The 23,409-nt window shown below is 44.4% G+C and overlaps 7 protein-coding genes across 9 annotated transcripts; 3 read left to right on the top strand and 4 right to left on the bottom strand.

Annotated features, from left to right (window-relative positions):
• Positions 1 to 243: 243 nt before the first annotated feature.
• LOC100115215 (transketolase) lies at positions 244 to 5,863 on the bottom strand. 2 transcript variants are annotated; one of them, XM_001600055.6, is made up of 4 exons: positions 5,600 to 5,863; positions 2,426 to 2,571; positions 1,386 to 2,344; positions 244 to 1,297 (listed from the first exon to the last, which is right to left on the bottom strand). In XM_001600055.6, exons 1-4 carry the CDS (start codon positions 5,704 to 5,706, stop codon positions 626 to 628), a joined length of 1,884 nt encoding a protein of 627 aa, XP_001600105.1. In that variant the 5' UTR covers positions 5,707 to 5,863; the 3' UTR covers positions 244 to 625. The 2 variants fall into 2 exon arrangements, with proteins under 2 accessions (XP_001600105.1, XP_003425981.1); XM_003425933.5 differs by lacking the exon at positions 5,600 to 5,863 and adding an exon at positions 4,229 to 4,538.
• Positions 5,864 to 6,224: 361 nt separating this feature from the next.
• On the bottom strand, positions 6,225 to 9,824 carry Plk4 (polo-like kinase 4). Its single transcript, NM_001161469.1, has 12 exons — positions 9,626 to 9,824; positions 9,453 to 9,548; positions 9,160 to 9,373; positions 8,975 to 9,087; positions 8,795 to 8,887; positions 8,449 to 8,727; positions 8,154 to 8,377; positions 7,865 to 8,078; positions 7,652 to 7,792; positions 6,986 to 7,573; positions 6,727 to 6,909; positions 6,225 to 6,650 (listed from the first exon to the last, which is right to left on the bottom strand). Exons 1-12 carry the CDS (start codon positions 9,665 to 9,667, stop codon positions 6,471 to 6,473), a joined length of 2,367 nt encoding a protein of 788 aa, NP_001154941.1. The 5' UTR covers positions 9,668 to 9,824; the 3' UTR covers positions 6,225 to 6,470.
• A 325-nt stretch (positions 9,825 to 10,149) lies between these two features.
• Positions 10,150 to 10,927, top strand: LOC116415724 (protein NATD1-like). The gene is made up of 3 exons (XM_031922891.2): positions 10,150 to 10,420; positions 10,496 to 10,602; positions 10,670 to 10,927. The coding sequence occupies exons 1-3, from the start codon at positions 10,279 to 10,281 to the stop codon at positions 10,880 to 10,882; spliced, it is 462 nt and encodes a 153-aa protein (XP_031778751.1). The 5' UTR covers positions 10,150 to 10,278; the 3' UTR covers positions 10,883 to 10,927.
• On the top strand, positions 10,777 to 15,678 carry LOC100115326 (tetratricopeptide repeat protein 21B). Its single transcript, XM_031922728.1, has 9 exons — positions 10,777 to 10,889; positions 10,989 to 11,186; positions 11,259 to 11,565; positions 11,639 to 12,108; positions 12,183 to 12,497; positions 12,571 to 12,817; positions 12,889 to 13,104; positions 13,169 to 13,867; positions 13,953 to 15,678. Exons 2-9 carry the CDS (start codon positions 10,998 to 11,000, stop codon positions 15,440 to 15,442), a joined length of 3,933 nt encoding a protein of 1,310 aa, XP_031778588.1. The 5' UTR covers positions 10,777 to 10,889; positions 10,989 to 10,997; the 3' UTR covers positions 15,443 to 15,678.
• LOC103315828 (malate dehydrogenase, cytoplasmic-like) lies at positions 15,624 to 17,377 on the top strand. Its single transcript, XM_016982412.3, has 7 exons — positions 15,624 to 15,911; positions 15,984 to 16,135; positions 16,207 to 16,359; positions 16,431 to 16,598; positions 16,687 to 16,893; positions 16,971 to 17,202; positions 17,287 to 17,377. Exons 1-6 carry the CDS (start codon positions 15,674 to 15,676, stop codon positions 17,127 to 17,129), a joined length of 1,077 nt encoding a protein of 358 aa, XP_016837901.1. The 5' UTR covers positions 15,624 to 15,673; the 3' UTR covers positions 17,130 to 17,202; positions 17,287 to 17,377.
• On the bottom strand, positions 17,246 to 18,307 carry LOC103315827 (speckle-type POZ protein-like A). Its single transcript, XM_031925977.1, has one exon. It carries the CDS (start codon positions 18,305 to 18,307, stop codon positions 17,246 to 17,248), a length of 1,062 nt encoding a protein of 353 aa, XP_031781837.1.
• Positions 18,308 to 19,414: 1,107 nt separating this feature from the next.
• Positions 19,415 to 21,442, bottom strand: LOC107980708. 2 transcript variants are annotated; one of them, XM_031922918.1, is made up of 4 exons: positions 20,762 to 21,442; positions 19,906 to 20,672; positions 19,697 to 19,822; positions 19,415 to 19,605 (listed from the first exon to the last, which is right to left on the bottom strand). In XM_031922918.1, the coding sequence occupies exons 1-2, from the start codon at positions 20,876 to 20,878 to the stop codon at positions 20,499 to 20,501; spliced, it is 291 nt and encodes a 96-aa protein (XP_031778778.1). In that variant the 5' UTR covers positions 20,879 to 21,442; the 3' UTR covers positions 19,415 to 19,605; positions 19,697 to 19,822; positions 19,906 to 20,498. The 2 variants fall into 2 exon arrangements, with proteins under 2 accessions (XP_031778778.1, XP_016837905.1); XM_016982416.3 differs by lacking the exon at positions 20,762 to 21,442 and having other exon boundaries at positions 19,906 to 20,216.
• Positions 21,443 to 23,409: the final 1,967 nt, after the last annotated feature.

The following is a 23,409-nucleotide window of genomic DNA, read 5'->3' as shown; positions in this document are numbered from 1 at the left end:
TTTTTTACGGCTGGGATTTTCTTGAAACGGTTAGGGGCTGTATGGAATTGGATTCGAGCAGAGTATAAGCCTTTTGTTTTTATTGTTGGAAGCGTAACAAAAATGAGGCTCGTAATCCAGAGGCCGCTACTGAGCGCATAGGGGCGCAAGTGTCCGCTGGAAGCGCGAACATTTGAATTCATCTTATTCTGGTTAGGGATATTAGTGCGGAAAGGGGGTGGTTTGAAAAAAGTACACTCGTCATTATTATACTTGTGAAAATTCGTGTATTTTCACATTCATCGCACTTTGAAGTAGTAAGCCTCGCTCGCTCTGGCATCACGCAACAACAATCACATTTGTACATAGCTGATTTTCTTTATGTATAAAATGTACGAAAATTATGAACTTACAAAAGTATACGCGTAAGAAAATTATATTCTCTTTTAAAAAAATTCCTTTCTTTCTTTATAAAATCACTTATACTTGATCGTCCAGCGAGAGCTTGGAAGACGCTTGTTGTGTAAACAGTATGAAAAACCAATTGAACTCGATCTACACTATACCGTCAGATTGATCCACAATCCACGCCTCACAAACATGAAAACGTTTTAAAGAAAACAATGATCAACAGCAACGGATTGCCTTAGTTCTTGATAAAGCTCTCGGTGGTTTTGGCAATGCTGACGGCGTCGATGCCGTAGTGATGCAGCAGCTCGTCGGGCTTGCCAGACCTGGGCACGTCCTTGACGGCGATCTTCTTGAGGATGAGATTCGGGTGCTCGGCGATGGCCGAGAGAACAGCCTCACCTAGACCACCTTCGGGGTAGTGGTCCTCGACTGTGACGATTCTGCCTCCGGTCTGGACGGCATTCTCGATGATGGCCTTCTGGTCGATGGGCTTGATGGTGAAGGGGTCGAGGACGCGCACGTTGATACCCGCCTTGGCGAGGATGTCGGCGGCCTTAACGGCCTCGTGGAGGGTCACACCGGCACCAATGAGCAGAGCCTGGTCCTTGTTAGACGAGCGAACGACCTTGGCTTTACCGATGGCCAGAGGCTCGTCGTTCTTGTAGATCACCGGGGTGTTGGGCCTCGAGGTACGAATGAAGCAGATACCCTTGGTGTTGGCGGCGAGCTCAGCAGCGCGCTCGGTTGACACAGCGTCGCACGGGTAGAAGACGGTAGATCCGGGGATGGCACGGAACATGGCCAAGTCCTCAAGAGCCATCTGCGAGGGACCGTCCTCGCCGATCGAGACTCCACAGTGCGAGCCAACGAAGTTCACGTTCGTCTGCGAGATAGCACCCATACGGATCTGGAAGACGAATCAACGATCATTAATTATACCGATCTAAATAATTAATCAATATTATACAGAATAAAAATGAGAGCACTCAACGCACCTGATCGTAAGCTCTGCTGAAGAAAGCAGCAAAGGCCGAGACGAAGGCAACGGTACGATCTCTGCAGGCGGCTCCAATGGCTACACCGACGAGATTCTGCTCGGCGATGTAACCCTCGATAAACCTCTTGGAGTCAACGGCCTTGATTTTCTCGGCGAAGGTGGAGTTCTTGGTGTCTCCGTCGAGACTGATGACTCTCGAGTTGTTTTTGGCGAGCTTGGCAAGAGCCGTACCGTAGGCAAGACGTGTAGCTACCTGCTCTCCGAGCTTGTAGCTGGGCGGCGTGTCAAGCTTGACACTGCTGATGTCAACCTTGGGGGCGTCTTCAACGGGCTTGGGGATGGTGCGCTCGCCAGTTCCCACGTTCTTCAGTAGGGACTGCAGGTGCTTGACGACCTCTTGGCCCTGAGCACCAGTGATGGCCTTTCCATGCCAGTTCTCGAGATCCTCGATGTTGACAAAGTTCTTTCCCTTGAAGGTCTTGGCGAGGATGGCGGTGGGACGTCCCTTAGTCTGCTCGGCTTCGTGGAAAGCCTTGACGAGCTCTTCGACGTCGTGGCCGTCGACAACGAGGGCGTTGAAGCCGAAGGCCTCGAGCCTCTTGCGGTAGACCTCCATGTTGTGCTGAAGCGAGGTGGGCTCGCTCTGGCCGAGCCTGTTAACGTCGAAGATGGCGCAGAGGTTGTCGAGGTTGTAGAAGCTGGCGAAGTGCAGAGCCTCCCAGATCGAACCCTCGGCAGACTCGCCATCACCGATGAGGCAGTAGGTGCGGTAGCTCGCCTTGTCAAAGTACTTGCCGACGTAAGCCATACCAGCAGCGACTGAGAGACCCTGTCCCAAGGAGCCGGTGGCCACATCGACGAAGTTCAGACGGGGAGTCGGGTGACCCTCAAGGTCGCTGTCGAACTTGCGCAGGTTCAGGAGCTCCTTGGTCGGGAAGAGACCGGCCTCAGCCCAGGCTATGGAACAAAAGTTTGCGAGTTAACTAAAACTGTTTCATACACTAGAATTCAACGGAGATAGGATATACGGGCAAGTACCTGCGTAGAGGATGGGAGCAGCGTGACCCTTGCTGAGGATGAACCTGTCGCTGCTGGCGTCCTTCGGCGCCGAGATCTTGTAGCGCATCGTGTGGAAGAAGAGGACGGACATGATCTCTGCCATCGACGAGCATGATGTCGGGTGTCTGGAAAAGAAAAGAGATTGTCATCGTTAATTGCATTCTCGGAAATGCACTTCATTGCGAAAATAGCCGTCCTTGAGTGTACTATACTTATAGTCTACATATTTCCAGTCGTAAAGGTAATTGGAGCATCGGTACCATTACTGTAGGTACTTAATATTTGAAATAATATAACTATCAAAGTTTCGATTTTATTTTCACGATAGCTGCACTCAATATCGCGAATTAATCGAAGAAAAACCTTCGATTGCGCCATTGACTACAATAGAATGCAATAGCAGGAGTGCCAACAAAAGGACGACAAAAAAGTCGTTCTCATCAAATTGGCAAAAAAAATCATAATCATAAGAGAATATTACAAAACGTTATAAAAGCGCCAAGAGCAGAAAATACGAGCATTTAAAAAAAAAACTATATCAGCATCCATACATCATATCTACACTTATCACGTGTACATACGAACAGAATACAATAAACCGAAACCTTCCATCAATCTCGAACGCACCATTCCTACAACCCTGCATCCATAGAAAAAAATAGCCGTCCCTCTCGGCAACCACGCTGATCGATCATCGCGAACACGCGAAAAGCACGACGACGACAACCTATTCCGTCGTCCCATTATCATTTCTGATTATCAAGGCGGCTCGCGCTTGCGCAATCGAACGACGCCTCCCGCGCACTATTATACATATCTCTCCTTTCCTCTTCAAAATTCAGAATACACGACTTTTATCCCCGAGTCTCACTTATCATCTCTCCGATGTACAGACTCACCAGAGGTCGTGGTGCATCTAACACGGCTTATCGTTTACAAACACGCGGTCCGATGACGATAGCGAGAGAGAGAGAGAGAGAGATATTTTACCGAGTCGCGGAATTATTCGAAAAATTACAGTTACATATTTGGAAGAGTAAAAATGAACTTTTGTAACTAAGTAGCGTAATCGGCACTTCCGAGTATAGTCGAGTTAGACTCGCGTGACCGCGACCTTGTGGATAATGCATACGAGGCGAACGCCGTTTAGGCGACGTCGACGTTTCTCTAGAATTTTTCAATGAGAATCGGAATTTTTCAGGCGACTGCTTAGCCGCAGCTGCAGTTTTAATAGAGACGTAAGTTGAGAGTGCAAAATTTTCGCGGAGTTTGGCAGTATAATTTAGGGTTCGGAAGAGAGGAATACATCGACGAGGACGTCGTTTGACCTTCGCGGGGCTTCGCCCGTGCTGCTATTATTATTTTGGAGCAGATCGATCCTTCCAAGAAACTCGTCTATTCTATTATACGCTCTTTATGTCTATACCTCTTTGAATCGCAACGGTCGCTCTTTATCGAATCGACCCGTTAAACATTGCACGCGTACACACCCATGATCGAGAATAAATTAAAATTGCAATCGACTAATAACATTCCGATATATCAACCGTCGAAAATTACAAAGGCGGAGACATCAGCCGTATATAATATAATACTACATAGAGCACAAGCTCGCAAAAATCAATATCCCCTCGTATACAGAGGCGCATCGCGTGGCTCAATTCGCGACAACGTCCGCGCGCGCGAAAATTTTCAGCACACTACAGTAACATGCATGACTCAGTCTACCCGCGATCAATACTTCGGTTTGAAATTTCGTTCGCTAAGTGCGAATTTTCTCACCCGCTTTTCGAGGCTTCGGTCGACTGAAGACTGTGAATCCTGAGCTTGTGCGCCAGGTCCTTCAGCAGCTGTACGTTCGCGGCGTTGACCATATCGGCGGCTGATTTCGATTTAACAATATAACGTAAAATCAAAACTCAAAGAAAGACGATTTTGTAGGGAAAGGACACGATGCGGCTCGGTCGACGGTCGGCGCTAGGACTGAGCTTCCGCGCGAATCGACGGTACCTACTACCGCAGCGTCGCCTTTTTGCATGTGTGTGTGTGCGAAACTCTCCGTCCCCACCACCGTCACGCGAATAACGAGTTTGCGCCAGAGCTCTGTGTGCTGATGGCCCTATATGTGTGTGATCGATCCTTTTCTATCTCTTGGCGTGTTTATAAATATATGCATACTATGTCTGTATAAATAAAAATTATTCGCTATACTATTTTCTAAACTATGTGTAATATATTATTCGCTCGCTCTGTCGAAAGTGTAAAAAAAAAATAAGAATCCCAGTCCAAAGTTCGAACGAGTTACAAAACTAACGTAATTACAGCGGCGATAACCATCGTACGGCTGATAAGCGCCGAGAAAAATACACGGGAGCATCAGGCGATATTGTATACGTGCGTGTGTACACGAGAGCGAGTTACGTAAGCAAAAAACGCTGTGTGTGCGTGTGGAGTGTATAAACGTTATAGGGGGAGAGGGAGACCGGCCTGAGCGGCAAAAAGTTCGCGAGACATCCACATCGCGGACCAACTCGGAGCCACGCCGCCGGCTTTTATTTTTCGAAGCGTCTCTTTTCGGCTATATTTAGATCGGAGTGCGTGTTTGCGTTGGAAACGCGAAAGGTTTTCATTCAGAAATTCAAGTCGCGAGTATTTTTTTTTTCTACTCTAGAAATTGTTACAAGGCTTCTCTTTATCGGTAAAAAAGTCGCACGTATATAGTGAGCGTGACTATACAGATATGTACAATATACATGCCTATGGTAATGTGTAAATATAACCACGGGGGGACCGCTTTGAACTTTGAACTCTCATGCTAATGTAGGCGACCGATTTACGTATACAGCGTATGCCCACTACTGCATCTCGGACATCCGAGTATGTCATTCAACGAATCCGGCCAACATACAGACTTACAGCGCTTCTATCGGAGACTGTAATTATTCGGCCTTGAACGAGTGACTATTGGGCATTATCTAGCATTGTATAGGAAAAGTACGTGTCATCTCGACTAGAAAGTGCGCGCCCAATACTAGGGCAGAACCTCCTGTTCAGCGAGCAATGACCCCAAGTACATCCTCGGCCTTCTTCGATATTTTCTCTGAATAAAAGAGATAAAACAGTAGTGATGCCGCATAGTGAAAATGCACTCACCCAGATTTGCTCGCAAGCGTGGAGTCGAGCGAGTGGATCCTGAGGATATTGGCCAGATCCTCGAGCTTGGCGACGGTCTTAGCCTCGGGCTTGTGATAGTTACTCATGATTCTGCCGATTGTCCTTAGGGCCGACGTCTTGATGTCGGGGGTGTGAGCACGTGCACTGCGGTTCTACGGGCGGGCTACTGAGCAGCGTCGCGGACTGTATCGAAGTGGCAACAAGTTGCGCGCGACTGCCGCCGGCGAATAAGATGGCGGCGCTGTTTTTTATTTCTCGCTTCCACTTTTTTTAGCGCGCGCGAGGCCACGCGTTTGAATATATCGCTACTGTGTAGAGTTGCGGTTTTAGAATTCTTCACAGAACATGTTGTATATTGTCGTTCACTGAAAAGTTCTTCATTTTAGAATAGAACGTGTCTTTTATTAGCTACTTTATGACAACAATCAAAAGTAAAATACTATCTCTCAGAGTTCATTTGTTCTTTGATACTACCAATGAACGTGCGGTAGTAACAAAAGAGCGCCGATAGTTTACATAATCATTTTAACGGTATACGCAAACATTGCACCGATCCTTTTCATGAGGAGTTTTTGCAACGAGCCAATCAAAACTATAATCAGTTGGAAAGTTGTACATTGCGTACGTCTTTATTGTGCTTAACGTATGCTGCTAGCAAAAATAAAGTATCTATATATAATAATATGCTTATATCAATATCTCCTTAAGGATGTATGAATCGTTATATAAATATAGTATATGATAGTAAAAATACAGGATTGCAAGATCTCCGGAGCTTCTTGCGTCTATGCGTGTATATCTTACAAAATTACATACTTATCTATCTCCTTTATATAAAACTAATCTAACTCTATCGTATGTTCTTGTGCGACGGCTGCACTAGGAGCTTAACTATATTAGGTAAGTGGCAGAGCTTTTCCCTGACAATCGACGGGATCTCGTTGCTCTGGTGCTGCTGCTGGTTGAACCGAAGAACACTGCCACTCGGACTCTCGTACAACATCCCTCCACCGTAATTCTGAGGAGTTACCTGCAATCAAAAATAAAATGTTAATGCTTTTTCAACCAAAATTTCGGATGCTTCATTTAATGAGATTAATACTCACGGTGAGGACTGAACCGTCCTTGTAATCAACGCGAATATCGCCGGAAGGCATCTGTATAGCCGTACCGACGCCAGGAACATTGACTTTTATTGCTTTGGATTGATGAAGTCTAACGGAGTTGGACCTTCTCGAACGCGAATTCACGGTCGAGACCATAGAACAGGTGGCATCGAACGAAGGCATCTAAAAAACGTTAGAAATAATGTATGATGCTGACAATAATCTAATTTCTTGATCGGTTATTGCAAGATATACATACCACTGGCGGACTGATAGGGTTGCGCGAGATATTTTCTTTGCCCTGCAATAGCGTGGCTGAGTCGTTGAGCGGCACAACAGGTTTGCGTCCGATGATCGCTGGGAAGTAAGAATGCCCTGTCGCGGCTTCGAGTGAGGTTAACGATGACTCTAACAGCATACAACGCTTGTAGCAATCCGTGTAGTGGTCGTAGTACTCTTCGAGCTGTTGCGGTACCTCGGTCTCCAGATAAGTTTGACCGGACTTTTCTATCGTTTTGATCGCACCATCGGCCCGCAGCACTTTGACACCATCGTAGAAGAGCATCTCGCAGTCGGGCTGCGGCCCGTTCTCCATGAATAGACATTTGGCTTTCGCCGTGTAGAGAGTGATTTTGGGGGTTTTTGCTCGAACGAGACTGACGAAACGCGCAGCGTAGAGATATTTACGGTGATGCTTCGCTGGCAAGCTCTCGTACGAATGGATGCTGTCAGCTCCACGAGGTGGAAGAGGCGGCGGTTGACTACTGGCCTTGAGAACGTCTGTTGGTTTGTACAGAATTATACGTAGGCCGTCGCTTGATATTCGACAGACTTCCCCTATCCTTTCCTACTCAATAAAGAGACGTTATTTTCATCGAATGATGATAATAAAATGAATCAGCAATCGAATCACAAGTATATTTACTATGTTATTCTTTTTCTTGATGAACTCGATGCAAACTTCGCCGTTGCTCAGAATAGTGAGAATAGCACTTTTCGTCCGATGCCGAGTGGGTTGAAGCCGCACTGAAGAGAGAGGCGGTACACTCAGCTTTGCGGAAGCAGCCTGAAATGAAGAATTCATTAAAAATCTGCTTAAGTACTAGTTCCGCAACTAATCTAAATAGTTAATACATACTTCCTCTGTCTCGTCGTTGTCCTCTTTATGGCGATGACCACTGCGTCCTCTCACCGCGGCTGCTTCTTCCTGGGCCTCGTCATTTCGCTGGTGTCTGCTACTAACGGGTGAGGTTTCACACTGGGACTGTCTGAAACCATTTCGTGGTGGTGGCGGAAGAGGGATACCCATCAATACCGAGTCGTCTTTGTCCCGTTGCTCATGACCCGAGTATCTTTTTATAACAAAGTTAAAGTTAATTGAAAAAAGGTCTATATGAACGAAAAACAACATAATGTCAGGTCTATACCCAAGGTGATAAGAGCCACGAATACTAGTAGAGGGTTCGATAAGCGGTTCGCTTCTGGCGCTGACAGCCGTTCCAAATCCATTATAGTGCATTTGAGTATTATTCGGCCGTTCTAGTGAACGCGATCGAAGACCATGATCCCTTGGACGACCACAAGAAGACAGCGTACGGCCAAGACCCGAATCCACGTTGTCGCTCGAGAATCGCGCCAAGCCAATCTTTTCCTAAACAGAATATTTTTAATTATAGTTTCCATGTTACCTATGCGCAAATGAAAAGGACAAAACCAAGTTACATTTTGTCGATGCTTCTCTAGCGAAGTGATGAACGGATGCTTAATGATGTCGCGCAGTCGTATCCTATCTTTTGGATTCTTCTTGAGAAGCTTTTCAATAAGATCCTTAGCGTTATCCGACAAGTGCGAGGGCATCACGTAGTCGGCCATCACCACGCGCGTCAAAGTGCTTTTTACTGCATCTGTGTCAAAGGGTGGCTTGCCGACCAGGAGGGTATAGAGCATGCAGCCTAAACTCCATACATCCACTTCTAAGCCATGGGAAGATCTGGTGGCGACCTACAAATATTTTTTTCGTGAAAATTACGACTTCATGGAACTCGCGTTGAGCGAATATGATATTTACTTCTGGGGAGATGAAGTTGGGAGTTCCGCACATAGTCATATGTTTTTCATCTGGACGCGACAATTGGGTTGCAAGTCCAAAGTCGGCAATTTTCTGTAAGACCGCATCAATTTAATAATTAATCTGAATAATTTAGTAATTAGTGTTAAGAAGTACTAAGAAGAATGCAAAAAAACTCACAACTTGCATGTCACGAGTCAGTAGTAAATTTGACAGAGACATATCTCTGTGAAGAATTTGATGCGAGTGAAGGTAGAGTAAACCTTGAACCACTTGCTGAATGATGCGTCCAGCTAAAAAAAATAGAAATTTGTCAGGTCATTCAGCAATAGAATACAGATCAAATTATAGTGAGCAATATTTACCATCTTGTTCGGGAAGGCCCTTAGCGCCATGTTCTTTGAGATACCGTTGCAGCTCTCCATTATGACAGAGCTCCAAAACCAAATATACGTAATTTGAATCCTCAAAAAAAGTATACAGCTCCAAAATAGTAGGATGCTTGAGGCGAGAGTGAATGGTCACCTCTTGCCTCACTCTACCCACCATCCCTGCAGCCTGCATCAGTTTTTTGTCGATCTTAAAAATAAAAACAGTTCAGACAACTCCTGCAACAAGTGTTCCTTCAACAACCATTAAAACACACAAGGATACCTACCATTTTGATGGCAACTTCCATGCGCGTGCGGAGGCATTTCGCTCTGTAAACGCTGGCGAAGCCGCCCTTGCCCAGAAGATTAAGTACCTGATACTCCTGCAAACGATAAAATCCATTGAATAAAAACTAAAAAAACTCCATATCCACACATGTAAACACAGCGCTATTCTAACCTCAATGTGCTCGCCGAAACCGGCCTTGGAGAAGGCCGGCATCTTCTGAGCCTATCACTCGGGAAATCACCCTGATACAAGACGTTTCTCTGCTATTACTGTTATTCTAAAGTTTGTTGTTTTTGATAATTGGCTTGACGCGAGTTGCTCGACATTCGGAGCAGCGGCGGCCCGCCGATGCAACGACATTTGACAGACTGACCAACACACGTCGGCTGACTTTTTACGCGCGATGTATGCATTTACGGGTTCGATGCAGTTGCATAAACTGGACTTTGAACGGAGTAGTGGATTTTTGAAATGACGCATGCGCTGTAAGAGAGTTTTATGACGCACGTAGTGTTGCTCGCGAGCATTTGAATTTTAAAAGTGCGATTATTATGAATGATTTGATAGCGACAAGTTTGATGTCGATTTATAGAAACGAAAAATGAATGTGTAGAAGACTGTATCAAGAATTGATCTTCCTTAGTTCACCCATTATGGGCCTATAAGTATAAATATATGCAACTATGTATCATATGGAATCATGTATATAGCTACATGCGGTTGCCAAGCAACGGTACAAATGTCAACCAACAGACCACCAAGTACAGTATAACCTATTCTATATCAGAGCATATCTAGTGCGGATTTTCTAAAAAGATAATGTGATGATTTTCCGAAACTTTGCGCCGATATTCGGGCTTCGCTCGCTCCCTTTCCCGAGCCTCGTTCGTGCGAGGCTACTTCACGAGGTGCATCATAGCCCGGCTAAACGCATCTTTTATGTGACGCTCGACCCGATCTTTGACAGTTGGTTATGGATTTAATATGATTTAGAAAAAGATTTGATAATATGATGCTACAATGTTTCGATATTGGTGACAGAGCAAGCTGTTCTGTATTACAAGCTCAATGGACAAGTTATGGACTTGAAAGCAATTAACGTTCCAAGTAAATTCAAGGGTCGTGGAATAGCTCGCTTGTTGACAGAGGTAAATGAACATGTTTCTAGTTTCTATTCTCATATGGAGCAGACTTCTTACTTGCATTAATTTTCAGACTGCTTTTACGTATGCAATTGTCAACGACTACTACTTGTATTTGACTTGCAAGTACACGCAAAAGTATTATCTTGCTAATAAGAATAAGGCATTGGAGCAGAGGATCGTTGGGCCAGAGCACGTCTTGAACGCGCCAATTTCTTTGGATCTTGAGGTTTTTGAAGAAGAACCAGATCCAGAGGATCCTTTGACAAAAAACAAGAAAGATTAAGTTTGATGTCAGTCTGATGTTAATAAAATTGTTATGCTTATAAAATCTGTTGAATGACTATAAATGTAATTTTAAAATTTTTATATTCTGTAAAATAATTAAAAAGAATCACAAAATGGATGAAATAGAGTACGAAGGCATCCTGCAATGGTGTTGCCAAAAGCAGTACTACAATGACATGCTTTCATATGCGAGACAAGCAATAGATGCATTCTCATCCAATGACAGATTGAAAATTCTTCTCTCCTTGTCATGTGCATTGAATGGACACAGCAAAGAAGCCTTGAAACACACCACATCTATGGTTAGAACAATTCAGACAAATATTTATTTATTCTTTTGAATTTATTAATGTAAAAACTACTCTTAATAACAGATAGCTGCCAACGATCAATCAGATGCGACACTGTCAGCTCTATTGATTCAAAGCTACATCTATAAAATGCAAGGACCAACAGACAGGATGTCGGTAGCTCAAGTGGATACAAGAATAAGAGAAGACCGTAGAAAAGCTTCACCTGCAGCTCTGTCTCTTGGAGCTATAGTCTTGCTTCTTCTTGGGAAGCTTGACAAAGCTAAAGAATATTCTGACAGAGCTTACAAGCTCAATCCAACTGATACCTATATTCTTCTAGCAAAGGGATGGACATCTCTGACTCCAGATGATCTTGCTGAGAATCCTGGTAAGACAGTTTTCCAAAATAACACCTTAACTGTAGTTGAAATGACCTGACAAATTAAACTTTGGATTTCTAGGCATCTATTTTGAGCAAGTGCTCAAAGAAAACAACAGACATATGAGTGCCCTGTTAGGTTCTGCAAAATGTAGGGAACTTGCTGGCGATCATTCAGGTGCAATGCTTATACTAAATCCCCTGATAGTGCGGTATCCAAAACTGGCGATCCCTTTAGTCGAAAAAATGAACAATCTTCTGGCTATGAAGGAGTGGGACCAGGTGATTGAAACAACTAACCGGATCTTGTCCTTCGAGAGCACCAATATCGACGCTTTCAAAATGCGAACCATCGTGGTATTGTGCAAGGACGGTAACTACAACGAAGCCGTGAAACACGTTCAGACGTTTTTCCGAAACCTCGTCGTTGCCGAGCCCAAGAATACTGAGCTTTTTGTAGACAACATCAAACTGTTCTCTAGAATCGCCGTTAAGAACCAAAATATACTCGCTGAACTGTTCAAAGTCACGGATAAAATGTCGCAGCAGAACGTACGTATGCTTCTTTTTTTATCATTGTAACGTATTGGAAGAGAGTTCAACTAAGTGATTCATAACTCTTACAGACGGGTAATGCAACACTGCTGATAGAGTTAGGTGACCTTTGCGCTTGCATGGGCAAGCAAAAGGATGCGGAGCACTGGTACCGCGGTGCAGTTCGTCTCGACGAGTCTTCGTTCGAGGGACTTCTTGGTCTTGCTCGTTGTCAGCTCCATGACGCAGCTCCTGCGGCGGAGAGTCTCGCGCGGCAACAACTCGACTTCTTGGCTCAAATACAACCGGGACATCCAGAACTCTTGCTGCTGTCAGCCAAACTGATCCACACTGATACAGCAAAGGCGATCGACTACCTGGAAAATGCTGCATCCATCATCTTCGAGGTAATCACCTTTGCTTTCTAAGAAAATTTGATTGTGATTTATTGCAATTACTTTGATCGATGTTTGTTTCTAGAATTGTAAACGATTCTGCTATGGCTGCGAGTATCTGAAGCTGCTGAACCCTCATCTGTGTATGGACATTGTAGAAGAGTATGTTGTACAGTCACCCAGTCGAATCGATAATACCAAGCCTATCGTAATTGACTCGAACAAGAGCTGGTGCATTAAGCTACTGGAGAAGGTCACGGAAGCCTGTCCTGGATTAGGCGCAGCTTTGTTACTAATGGGCAGACTCAAAATGCAGATGGGAGATCTGAGCGGTTCGTTAAATTGAATTTCAAGTGACGCCAGAATTACGAATATCGGAGTTATAAAATAATTTTGTCGACAGGTGCCTTGGCAGCTCTAAAGAAACTCCTTGACTCGGTCGATAGAACAAATGCAGCTGGCCACCTCATGATGGCTCGGATTCTCGTCAAGCAGGGCCACTACGAGAGCGCATCTCAAACTCTGGAAGTGGGTCTGAGCTACAACTTCAAAGTCATGGACGATCCGCTCTACCACATGATCCTCGGCACTGTGGCCAAAGAGAACGGAGACCTCGAAGGTACGTCTATGTCAAAACCTTTTTAAAAGAACACATGGATTACGAGATCTTTGTTACCGTGTAGGTGCCATAAGAAATCTGGAAACGGCGATGTCGTTCGCTGGTTTGCGACCGGGCCACGAGCGCTCCAAAGTCTCCTCCCTTTCGAGCTCTGATAAGGCGAGTCTCTACCTGGAGTTAAGCTCGGCTTACGCGGGTCTCCGTAAGTTCGGTGAAGCTCGATTGCTTGTCGAGGACATGCGCTCACAGTTGGCTGGTACTACCGAAGAGGCCAGGGCGGTGATCGGTAGCGCTGAGTTATCTCTCCAGATGGACGAAGTCGAACGGGCCATCGAGCTTCTGACCTCTATTCGTCCAGGCGAGCCATACTATCTGCAGGCTCACACAAAACTCGCCGAAATCTATTTGAACCGCAGAAAGGACAGGCATTCGTTCGCCAAGTGTTTCCGAGATCTCGTAGAGAACTGTCCGGGTTCGGAGACTTACAGTATGTTAGGAGATGCGTATCTGGCCATTCAGGAACCTGAGAGAGCCATCGAAGCGTATGAGCTGTCACTCAAGAGCAATCCAAATGACAAAGCGCTCGCGAGGAAGATGGGAGCAGCACTCGTTAAGACCCATCAGTATGCCAAGGCTATTGCTTACTACAAGGAGGCGGTTAAACAAGAGGGATGCAGAGATCTGAAACTTGACATGGCTGAGCTCTACATGAAGCTGAAGCAGTTTGACAAGGCAGAGGAAACATTGCTCGAGGAACTCAATGGTAATAAATCTTATATATACATCATATTTACAAGTTATAGGAATAGGTACGGAGGAATAAGAAAATTTATTTTAATATATTTTAGAGGGTCGAGGAGCCCATGATATCCCAGCATTGGAGAGTCGAGGCAAGCAGCTGTTACTGCTAGCAAAAGTGCGCGAAAGAGCGGGCAACCTGAAAGGCGCTCTATCCACTTTGAACGAGGCTAAGGAGAATCAAGTTAGATACGTTCAGCGAGCGACGATGCTACCTAACTTACTGGACCAGAAAAACGTCCTAGCCGAGATCTGCTTCACAATGGCCGAACACTCCACCTCCGTCAGAGACTTCAACAAAGCCGTGGACCACTACAAGGAGGTGCTCAGCTACAAACCCAACGACATCAAGGCTCTGCTGTCTCTAGCCAAGCTGTACATGCAGATGAACGAGCTGGACAAGTGCACGCAATACTGTCAGATTCTTCTAAACACCGAGCCGAACAACGAAGCAGCTTGCGTCATGATGGCCGACCTTGCGTTCCGTAAGGTGGACTTTGACACCGCTGCTTTCCACTTTCGTCAGCTGCTCCTTCAGAAGCCTACCTACTGGACCGCTCTGGCTCGACTTATCGAAGTTTCTCGCCGTACAGGCAACATCGACGACTTGGCCGAATGGCTAACCCGCGCCGAGACCGCGATGGATGCTTCCAAGCCCGAGGCCGGTTTCTTTTACTGCTCCGGTTTGCTGGACTGGCGTACCGGTAAGCTCAGCTCCGCTTTGCGCAACTTTAACGCCGCCCGACGGGACCCCGAGTGGGGTCAGCAGTCTATCTACAACATGATCGAGATCTGCCTCGATCCTGACGACGACTCCAGCCTCTCCAGCGAGATCTTCAACGACGACGACACCGAGGTAGAGGACTCCAGGAGTATGGCTTTGAAAACAGCTCAGCGTTTGCTCCAGGAACTCAACCCCAAGGGCAATCCCCACGAGATGCTTACGCACCGGCTGCTTGGCAACTTTTTCCTGCTGGCCACGAAGCAGAAGCACAACATTGATCACGCGCTCCAGGACTGCACGAGTCTGGCCAGCCAGGACACTCTGCGCGACCACGTAGGCCCAGCTCTGGGTCTTGCCACAGCGCACATCCTGCTGAAACAGACACCCAGAGCCAGAAACCATCTGAAACGAGTGAGCAAGAACACCTGGACGTTCGAGGACGCCGAGTACTTGGAGCGTTGCTGGCTGTTACTTGCCGACATTTACGTGCAATCAAGTAAGTATGACATGGCCGCAGAACTACTGAAGCGTGTGCTCCAGCATAACGCTACTTGCGTCCGAGCCCACGAGCTGTCTGGCTTCGTTGCCGAGAAGGAACAGAACTACCGGGAAGCCGCAGCGAGATACGCCCAGGCCTGGAAGTACGGGGGCAAGTTCAAGCTGAGCATAGGGTACAAATTGGCTTACTGCTGCTTCAAGAGCAAGCAATTCGCCGAGGCTATCGAGGCTTGCAACGAGGTGCTGGCCATCAGTCCTGACTACCCCAGGATCAAGAAGGACATCCTCGAGAAGAGTATTAATAATCTTAGGACGTAGTTTTTAGTTTATCTTTAGATTGTTGCGTACGTTGCTGCAACGTAAACGATCCGTCCATTTGAAAGTATTATTTTTTCCGTACTTGTTACGACGATTGTGATCTCTTTGAGAATGTAGGTCTTAGTGGTAATTTAGAAAAAAAAAAAATGACTGCTTACGAGCGACTTCAGTACCTTGACATTTCTGTAAACTCACCGTCGTGGTCTTCAATAAATCTGATTTGTTTACACAATGAATCCAAGCGTTGTACGTGAAGCTTCTATAGGTAGCCAAGAGAGATGTCCGAGGGTTGTTATAACCGAGGCGACGAGTTTCATCGCTCGATCGTTGGCTTATAGAATTCTAAGTGACGAGATTTTCGGTGCCGATCAGGAAATCGTTCTTAGCCTCTACGATTCGGGCGAGCAGGCGATGCTCCTGCAGACCGTGGCTATAGAGATCACTGCGTGTGCGCCTAATTTGCTCAAAGGTCCGACAGTTCCTAATAGATTTTTTAGTTATAATTTAATTGTATAGTGACTATATGAGTGTTATTTCATAGACGTGGTTTACTCGAGCGACACGTCGCTAGCCTTCGCTGGTGCGGATTGGGTATTTTTTATCGGTAAGTCTCGGGACTACAACTTCTCGAAGTCTCAAGAGCTCCAGGATGACCCGTTTTTCATCGAGTCGGTATTGGAAACTAAAAAAATGGTTCGTTGATTATACTATTATTGTTATTGAAATCGTATCCGAAAGGTATCGCATAATAATTTCGAACGCAGGCGATAGCGTTAGAAAAGTTCGCTAAAATTGACGTAAAGATAATAACGCTAGGAAACACCTCGGCCAGGCTGATCTCGGAATATGCGCCATCGATTCCCAAGAATAATATAACCGGCGTCACGCTTGTTCTCCAGAGACTCGCCGCTTCCGCGGTATAGTATTTAGTCATCGTCCTATGCATTGAAATACGCATTTTAATGTTCGCAGTTATGAACCCGATTAGATAGCCAAAAAAACTGGTCGGTTACCAAGCGACGTCAAAAACTTGATAATCTGGGGCACAAACAGCAGAAGTGTCTTCCCATACTGTGGTCACGCGAAGTTCTCGGACGAAAAGTCCGTAATAAATGAGATCTGCGATGACAAATGGTTCAAAAAAACTTTACCCAAAGTACCAAGACCTTTTTTTAAATGTATCACACGCTATGTTCAGTTTTTTAAAAATATATCTGACCAATACGGTTTATACGTATACACAGCTTGTAGAAGGCGTATTTCGCAAGTGTCGATATCGGATCTCAGAGGCACTGGCTCTAGCCGAGCACTGTAAACTCCTGGTGCAAGGTACACCTCCAGGCGAGTGGACCTGCATGAGCGTCGTGTCCGACGGCTCGTACGACGTTACTCCAGGCCACTTTTTTTCATTTCCTCTTTACTGCCGCGACGGTAACTGGGAGATTGTGCGGGTATGATTAATTTGAAACCAGAGCTGTGAGAAATTTGAGCGCTTTTCGTTTGATATTGTTGTACTTTTTTGCGTAAGGATTTGTACGTAGAGGACTACTGCAAGAGAATTATTAAGGATATTATTGTGGCGCTAGACGAGAAGATCGAGGCTGCTCTGAAGATCTGCCGACGCGCGAATGTCAGCAGCATCGTTTCGAGGAAGTCTCTAAGAAAGTCGATAATAAAAATAACGTGAAGTATATAAATAATCAATGAAAAAATTGTACGATGGAGTGGACATTTTCAAGAAGAAAAATGCAACATCCGACGTAAAATAACACAAGATATACTTTATTCACTTCCGATACATTTTCAAAAAGTTTTAAACAAATCGGAATTGGGCTTCAACAAAGATTCGAATCCTGCGGTTTGGGTGACTTCGTGAAAATGCCTGCCCATGAATTCGAGCGCTTTCTTCTTCAGTTCACCGACCCTATACAAATTAGCCAACACCAGGGTCTTAACGACGTTCTCGACCGTCAGATCATTGGCCAAAGCTTCTGCGCAGGTATTTTTAAGAGTATCAAGGGCGTACTTATCGGCTGGGCCTAAAAGTTTACCGGCTAATTCGAGTTTCTCGACTTTTCCCGTGTAAGCGTAGAGTAGCACGTGATGCATCGTTTCGTAGTCTACGTCGGCGATGTCAACTCTGTTGTTCTGCTTCTCGGCCATGTCGTTTTCGAGCATGGCGAGAAAAACTGGACTCCTGGACGCGAGGATCGCTTTGTGGACGTGAAACTCTTGCTGCTCCACGACGATCGTCAGGTCGCTGAATTTTTCGGTCTCGAAGAGAAGTTTGAGATCGTTCGACAGGCTGGAGACATCAAGGCTCGTGGTATCGCTTTTTTTTGCCTCGGCTGCTTTGCGCCTGTAAGTAATTTCGCAGACCACGCCTACGTTTTCTTCGGCATCCCCGGACTCCCTGAATACAGGAGGCATCTCGAACTGGTTGTAGCAATAAGGAATATCGGATATGTCTACGGTTCTAACCGATTTCGTAAAGGTACATTCGGTTATCTTGGAGTTGAGCACTCGACCCTTCTCGCCGATAAGTGAGCATTCGACTTTCACGTCGACGTCCGCGTCTAAATCGGTTTTTAACCTCAAACGCAATATTCCTCTGGCCTTGACAGGAGTGAAATCGACAAGTGTCATGTCATTGATAGTAGATACATCACTTACATGAATCTGAAAGTACCAGGTATGTTCATTACCATTGATTTTTGATTTGATATCTGGCGATGTCATGCATTCGAGCAATCTTGCGGGACTCGATGCGTATTTTGTTTGCCAGAATTTCTTGAATATCCATGTTAAATAAACACTCTCGGGCTTCTGTACAACGTTTATGGTGCCATGCACGTCATTACTCATTACGAAAAGTGTCTGTTTGGACTGTAGCCGTGTAAAAGAGGCCGATTTTCGGGAAAATCGAGTTTTCTTTCGTTAATTTATAACGTTCCGTTTGTTGTTATTTTTCCACGAGGCGCGAGTGTATCCGTGCCTCAACACTATATCAACGAATATAGACTTGGTAATTTGGTATAGAAGAACGGTCACGGGTTAAATTGATGGGACGAAAACTTGGGGGACAGGTATAGTGTAGTATAGACTCTACGTGTATTTCTGTACTGACCGTCCTTCTATACCAAGTCTATATTCGTTGACTAGTATTCTACCATACGCTGACTTTCTCTTGACGTGAGAGACTGTGTTTTCATCTTCTTCTTTTTCTCCTTTTACTGGCAATGAGATTACTCGTGCTGCCATCACCCGGTAGTTTTTTGTATACATAATTAATTGTGATGCGATCATGTTGAGCGACTGGCGCCTTCTAAACTATATATACACACACACACACACACACACACACACACACATACATATACATATAAGAAATGTCGAATATCGAAAATCAGAAATATTTGTTATAATAATTCGGTACACTTGGTGCACACCATATTTTATGTAACGCGCGGACGTATTTTCGCGTTTTTTCGTACGTGTTAAGACGGACTGATGTGACTATTTTTTGACACGGCAACCGTGCTCTTGTCTTGTTCAAACATTATATAAAATAAATAAATAATGCAAATTTATCAAAATCAACTTTTTTTTTAAATTACAAAAAAAAATTTTGCGGGCAATAAAGGCCATTATTGCCCGCTGTTTTAATATGCGGGCAATAAAGGTTTTTATTGCCCGCTAAAATAACTTTTTTGCCCGCCGGTCAAAAAAGAGTCACTTTAGTCCCTATTAATAGGTACGAAAAACGCGAAAATCGTTCGCGTGTTACATAAAAGATGTTACTAAGAGAATTAGCCGTGTCTTAAGACTCCCGCGCTATCTACTCTATTATTTTTATTTTTGTTGATAAACGCCTGAACAATGATAACGTCTGCGCAAACATAAATACTCTCTGCGTTGATTTTAGTTATAAACTATGAGGTGGTTCAAAGACAAAATGATGAAAATCGGAGGTTTAAGGGGTGATATTTTTTTACTTATTTAGTCCAGTCGCATATGTTTATTGCATATTAAATGTAAAGTATGCTATTCTCAATAAAATATAATGCACATCATCGGTTTTCTCATAATGCTGCATAACTGGTTGATTATAAATGCGTTTATCCAACTACGCATCGTCCTTTATTGGCTCTTAAAAATCCTCTCTGTAACGGAAAAGAAGAAAGTAATACTATATTATACGAGTCGATAGAAAACCAAATGGCTATCAACAAATAATCATATATCGTAACGTACCGCACAGTTAACGAGAGCTTTCGGGTTCTTCCAGTGCTGCCTGCAGTTGTTGGCAGCTTGTCTCAAGCAATGTTTCGCGGCCCATCTGAATGCTTGTTGCAATATCCTCACAGCTATTGCTAGTGCCTTAAAAGCGCCAATTGAATTTCATAAATACCATAATTTTACTCGGCAAAGTAGTATAACAATATCTTTGAATGTATACTTACGGGATTTCGAGCTTCGACCGAATCTTTACTCAATTCCGTATTTTGTACGTTATTAACTTTGTCTTCGTGGCTCTGCACCTGCTGGCTACTCGAAGCGACGGCGACGAGAAGGACAAAGCTGCAGAAAGTCAGACAGTATTTTGGAAACATTTTTGAGCGATTTCCTCGGTTGTACTGTTCAAAGGAAAGCAATTGCACTTCTACATCTCGTCGCTCGGCGAGCCGAATATTTATATGGTAGTCGTCGTCCTCTATTGCAGTTATAGTGAACCTTATCGGTGCGGTTTTAGTGACTATTCCAAGAGCTGCAAGTTTCACTGCTAATACTGCTATCCGTTAGCAGAATGTCATGCATGCCTAATCTGGGATTTGCCGAGATACAGTTTCCTTGTATGCGGATAAAATGCAAAGAATGGGAGAATCGCCAAAAGTGAGAGGAAATGTTAAGTTTTATAATAAGTTATAGTTTATTGAGAAATATTCCGTATAAAAAATCATGATGTAATTGGTTTGGAAAGTATGCGTTTTATGTCAATTAAAAGCCATATATTCGATCTATGTTGTCAAAAGTAGAGGATGGTGGCGTCGTTGGCCTATTTGCCGACGGCGCAACGGCCCTTGTTGGCCTTGAGGAAGTTCTTGGCGCAGCTGATGGCCTTGCCGGGGTTCTTCCAGTGGCTCTTGCAGTTGGAGGCGGCCTCTCCCAGGCAGCTGGCGGCGGCACCGGTGAACAGGGAGCCGATGATCTTGGCTACGACTTTCGCGGCCTGCGGGTCGAATAATTCAAATAAGCGTTGGTTTGGCGCCGAATTTTCAAAATTGCGAAATTATGTTGAAAAAAAACAATGTTCCTTACCGGGTTGGCGCGGTCCTCGACCTGGGTGGAGTCGACGACGTCCTCCTCGGCGCTGGCGTGGATGACGACGGAGAAGAGTGCGACGACGCACAGGGCCAAGAAGTAACGGAAGAACATGGTGAGATTGTTGAGGTAGTTTGACTTTGCTAAAAAGTTAACTGTGCCGACCTCAGATTCGGTTCGCGTATTTATAGTAAAAAGCGGTTATTATCCAAATACATCTGCAAATACACGCAGGTACCCACTACCATAGTTGGCTGGAGGTGGCACTTATCAACAGGTGCCAAAACTCGCATTCTTATCGCATCGCCGAGTCAGCTCGCATCATATTCATAAGCATCATTATTACGAGGAAAATTAGATCTTTGGGCAAATAAGGAAAGTTTAGTTTTTAATGATCGCGCATTCGAATTCGACCCGCAGGGTTCAATCAAGGTAGGCCTTATAGCCTACTTCGGGGTTTCCAACTTTGCAAAATTATATCTGCAGATCGCACTTTGGAGCGTTTGAACTAACGTATTTCTAGAACGAGAACAGGGCTTTTATGGAAAATGTACAATTTCAATCTGTACAAAACTGAGAGAATATAAAGCCATTGTAACTATAGCGGAAAACGTTCTGTTGGCTACTCGTACGATAGTTTCCTGACGAGGCGTTTGTTAAATTCCGGATTGTTTGGATGGACAGCATATGTCTGGCTATATTAGGTGAATACAGTAGTCTACCGCATGCAGTATACCATACAACTTGGTCCTATTTCATCAAGGATTTTGGGGACTCCTTATTAGTGAATAATAGATAACACTTCACTGACCTAATCTAATTTAATATTCTAGTATAATATTTATCAAACTTTCCTCGTTCCTTGTGTACTTGCGCCATTCAATGAATTCAACCAGATGACAGTTCTATGAAAGCTGCGCAAAGCAATGACAAAAGACGCGCGCTGGCTTTACTGTGTTTGCCGATCAAACAAGCTCACGCCAAGATTTTGTAGTATATACACGCACATCCCCGCGGAGAAGATAAGGTGTCGAATTAATGTCAATCTGCCAACTACCGATCTCGGCATCCTATATATACGCGACTTTCGCACGAGCTCATCACAGTTTCAGTTACTTCGTCGAAAAGTACAGCAACCCACCACACTCTCAAAATGTTCTCCCGCTACTTCCTGACCCTCTGCGTCGTCGCGATGTTCGCCTTCGCCATGAACGTCTGCTCCGCCGAGGAAGCCGAAGTTGAGGTCAACGCAGAGGTCGAAGACCGCAACCCCGTCGTAAGTCCATCACATCACACGAACTGCATCCGTCTTCATTTTGGTTAACGAGTGCGACTAACATATTTTTGTCCGTTTTTGTCCTCAGGCCATCAGGGCCGTCCTCAAGCTTCTGCAGGCTGGTATCAAGTGGGCCGCCAAGCACTGCCTGAAAGAGGCTGCCAGCAACTGCCAGCACCTGTGGAAGCACCCCAAGCAGGCCTTCGAGTGCGGCGTAAGTCACCCTCGCTTGTGCATTTTCTTTTTCCCTCCGTAAGCCTCGCTTATTAGCTATTACTAACTTTTTCACTTGTTCTTGCAGAAAAACTTCCTTCAAGCCAACAAGGGACGTTGCGCCGTCGGCAAATAAGTCAGCTGCCATACTGTCATTTACAATTAGATGTTATGTTCACATGATTAAATACATTTTTCTAATTCCTTGAACAAATTTTTAATTATTTATAATTTCCTTCTCAAGTATACCACATTTATATTATAATATATACTCGTGTCATCTAATACTGTAATTGACTTAAATGTCAATATCAGAGTATCAAACAATTGAAATATATAAAGCTATATAAATGAGTATATTATGCATTAGATCATTTGATTTGTTTGAACTTGGATTTTAATCTCAAAGTAAACTGAAAAATTGATATAGGTGTGTTATGTAGTCAGTCAACACATAATATCATCATATAATAAAACATTTTAGACATTTTCTTCCTTCGACATTTTATATACATAAGAGATTAGAAAAACAAGTGAATTGATTGAATTTTTGCTTTTAGTATACAACTACTTTAGTAGTATAGCAAAGAGTGAGTTTTCGAATATTGCAACATAATTGCGCTTGAAGTTTAATAAGCTTAAAATCTTAAAGCTCGAGCTCGATGACCTAGTATATACTGAAAATGAGCGAAATCGACGAACTGTGCGGGAAACAATAATTAAGTAAAAAGATTCAGATATTGATTAGTATACGCAATGCTAGAATCAGGTTTTGGATTGATAAGTAAAGATAAGTTATGGATTTGCATTGCAAAATACTAAAAGTTATAGGATAATCTATTTTGCGCGAATAGTTGATGGTGAACGGTTGGCTAATTTGGCGTGTACGGATTCATTGGTATTAGAATTTTGGTTAAAAAAAATTGACATGACCAAATTATTTTCGGATTATGTTTTATTGCAAAATATTATATAGGATATAAAAATCATGATGTATAGGTGCATGTGATAAGTTGAAAGAGCCATGGATTAATCTATGCTGTCGAAAGTAGAAGAAGGTGCTGGCGGCGGCACTGGTGACCAGGGAGCCGATGATCTTGGCTACGTCTTTCACGGCATGCGGGTCGAATAATTCAAATAAGCGTTAGTTTTGGCG

Source organism: Nasonia vitripennis, chromosome 1, assembly GCF_009193385.2.
Source record: "Nasonia vitripennis strain AsymCx chromosome 1, Nvit_psr_1.1, whole genome shotgun sequence".
In the NCBI taxonomy this organism is placed as follows: Eukaryota; Metazoa; Arthropoda; class Insecta; order Hymenoptera; family Pteromalidae; genus Nasonia; species Nasonia vitripennis.
The sequence above is the reverse complement of the archived record's forward strand: the minus strand, read 5'-3'. Positions and strand labels throughout refer to the sequence as shown.

What these genes read in the sequence shown, in the direction of transcription:
- LOC100115215 (XM_001600055.6), bottom strand. Translation starts at nt 5,706, where the DNA reads ATGAGTAACTATCACAAGCCCGAGGCTAAGACCGTCGCCAAGCTCGAG. An exon ending in TGCTCCCATCCTCTACGCAG is followed by an intron (nt 2,345 to 2,425) that starts GTACTTGCCCGT and finishes TTTGTTCCATAG; the next exon opens with CCTGGGCTGAGGCCGGTCTC. An exon ending in TCAGCAGAGCTTACGATCAG is followed by an intron (nt 1,298 to 1,385) that starts GTGCGTTGAGTG and finishes TTCGTCTTCCAG; the next exon opens with ATCCGTATGGGTGCTATCTC.
- LOC103315827 (XM_031925977.1), bottom strand. Translation starts at nt 18,307, where the DNA reads ATGAGTAATGACGTGCATGGCACCATAAACGTTGTACAGAAGCCCGAG.
- LOC103315828 (XM_016982412.3), top strand. Translation starts at nt 15,674, where the DNA reads ATGAATCCAAGCGTTGTACGTGAAGCTTCTATAGGTAGCCAAGAGAGA. An exon ending in TGCGCCTAATTTGCTCAAAG is followed by an intron (nt 15,912 to 15,983) that starts GTCCGACAGTTC and finishes GTTATTTCATAG; the next exon opens with ACGTGGTTTACTCGAGCGAC. An exon ending in TATTGGAAACTAAAAAAATG is followed by an intron (nt 16,136 to 16,206) that starts GTTCGTTGATTA and finishes TTTCGAACGCAG; the next exon opens with GCGATAGCGTTAGAAAAGTT.
- LOC100115326 (XM_031922728.1), top strand. Translation starts at nt 10,998, where the DNA reads ATGGATGAAATAGAGTACGAAGGCATCCTGCAATGGTGTTGCCAAAAG. An exon ending in CTGCATCCATCATCTTCGAG is followed by an intron (nt 12,498 to 12,570) that starts GTAATCACCTTT and finishes GTTTGTTTCTAG; the next exon opens with AATTGTAAACGATTCTGCTA. An exon ending in ATTGCTCGAGGAACTCAATG is followed by an intron (nt 13,868 to 13,952) that starts GTAATAAATCTT and finishes AATATATTTTAG; the next exon opens with AGGGTCGAGGAGCCCATGAT.
- LOC107980708 (XM_016982416.3), bottom strand. Translation starts at nt 20,055, where the DNA reads ATGTTTCCAAAATACTGTCTGACTTTCTGCAGCTTTGTCCTTCTCGTC. An exon ending in CGGTCGAAGCTCGAAATCCC is followed by an intron (nt 19,823 to 19,905) that starts GTAAGTATACAT and finishes GGCGCTTTTAAG; the next exon opens with GCACTAGCAATAGCTGTGAG. An exon ending in AAGCTCTCGTTAACTGTGCG is followed by an intron (nt 19,606 to 19,696) that starts GTACGTTACGAT and finishes TTTCCGTTACAG; the next exon opens with AGAGGATTTTTAAGAGCCAA.
- LOC116415724 (XM_031922891.2), top strand. Translation starts at nt 10,279, where the DNA reads ATGATTTTCCGAAACTTTGCGCCGATATTCGGGCTTCGCTCGCTCCCT. An exon ending in GCTCGACCCGATCTTTGACA is followed by an intron (nt 10,421 to 10,495) that starts GTTGGTTATGGA and finishes TATTGGTGACAG; the next exon opens with AGCAAGCTGTTCTGTATTAC. An exon ending in TAGCTCGCTTGTTGACAGAG is followed by an intron (nt 10,603 to 10,669) that starts GTAAATGAACAT and finishes ATTAATTTTCAG; the next exon opens with ACTGCTTTTACGTATGCAAT.
- Plk4 (NM_001161469.1), bottom strand. Translation starts at nt 9,667, where the DNA reads ATGCCGGCCTTCTCCAAGGCCGGTTTCGGCGAGCACATTGAG. An exon ending in TGGAAGTTGCCATCAAAATG is followed by an intron (nt 9,374 to 9,452) that starts GTAGGTATCCTT and finishes TTTATTTTTAAG; the next exon opens with ATCGACAAAAAACTGATGCA. An exon ending in TAGAGAAGCATCGACAAAAT is followed by an intron (nt 8,378 to 8,448) that starts GTAACTTGGTTT and finishes TATTCTGTTTAG; the next exon opens with GAAAAGATTGGCTTGGCGCG.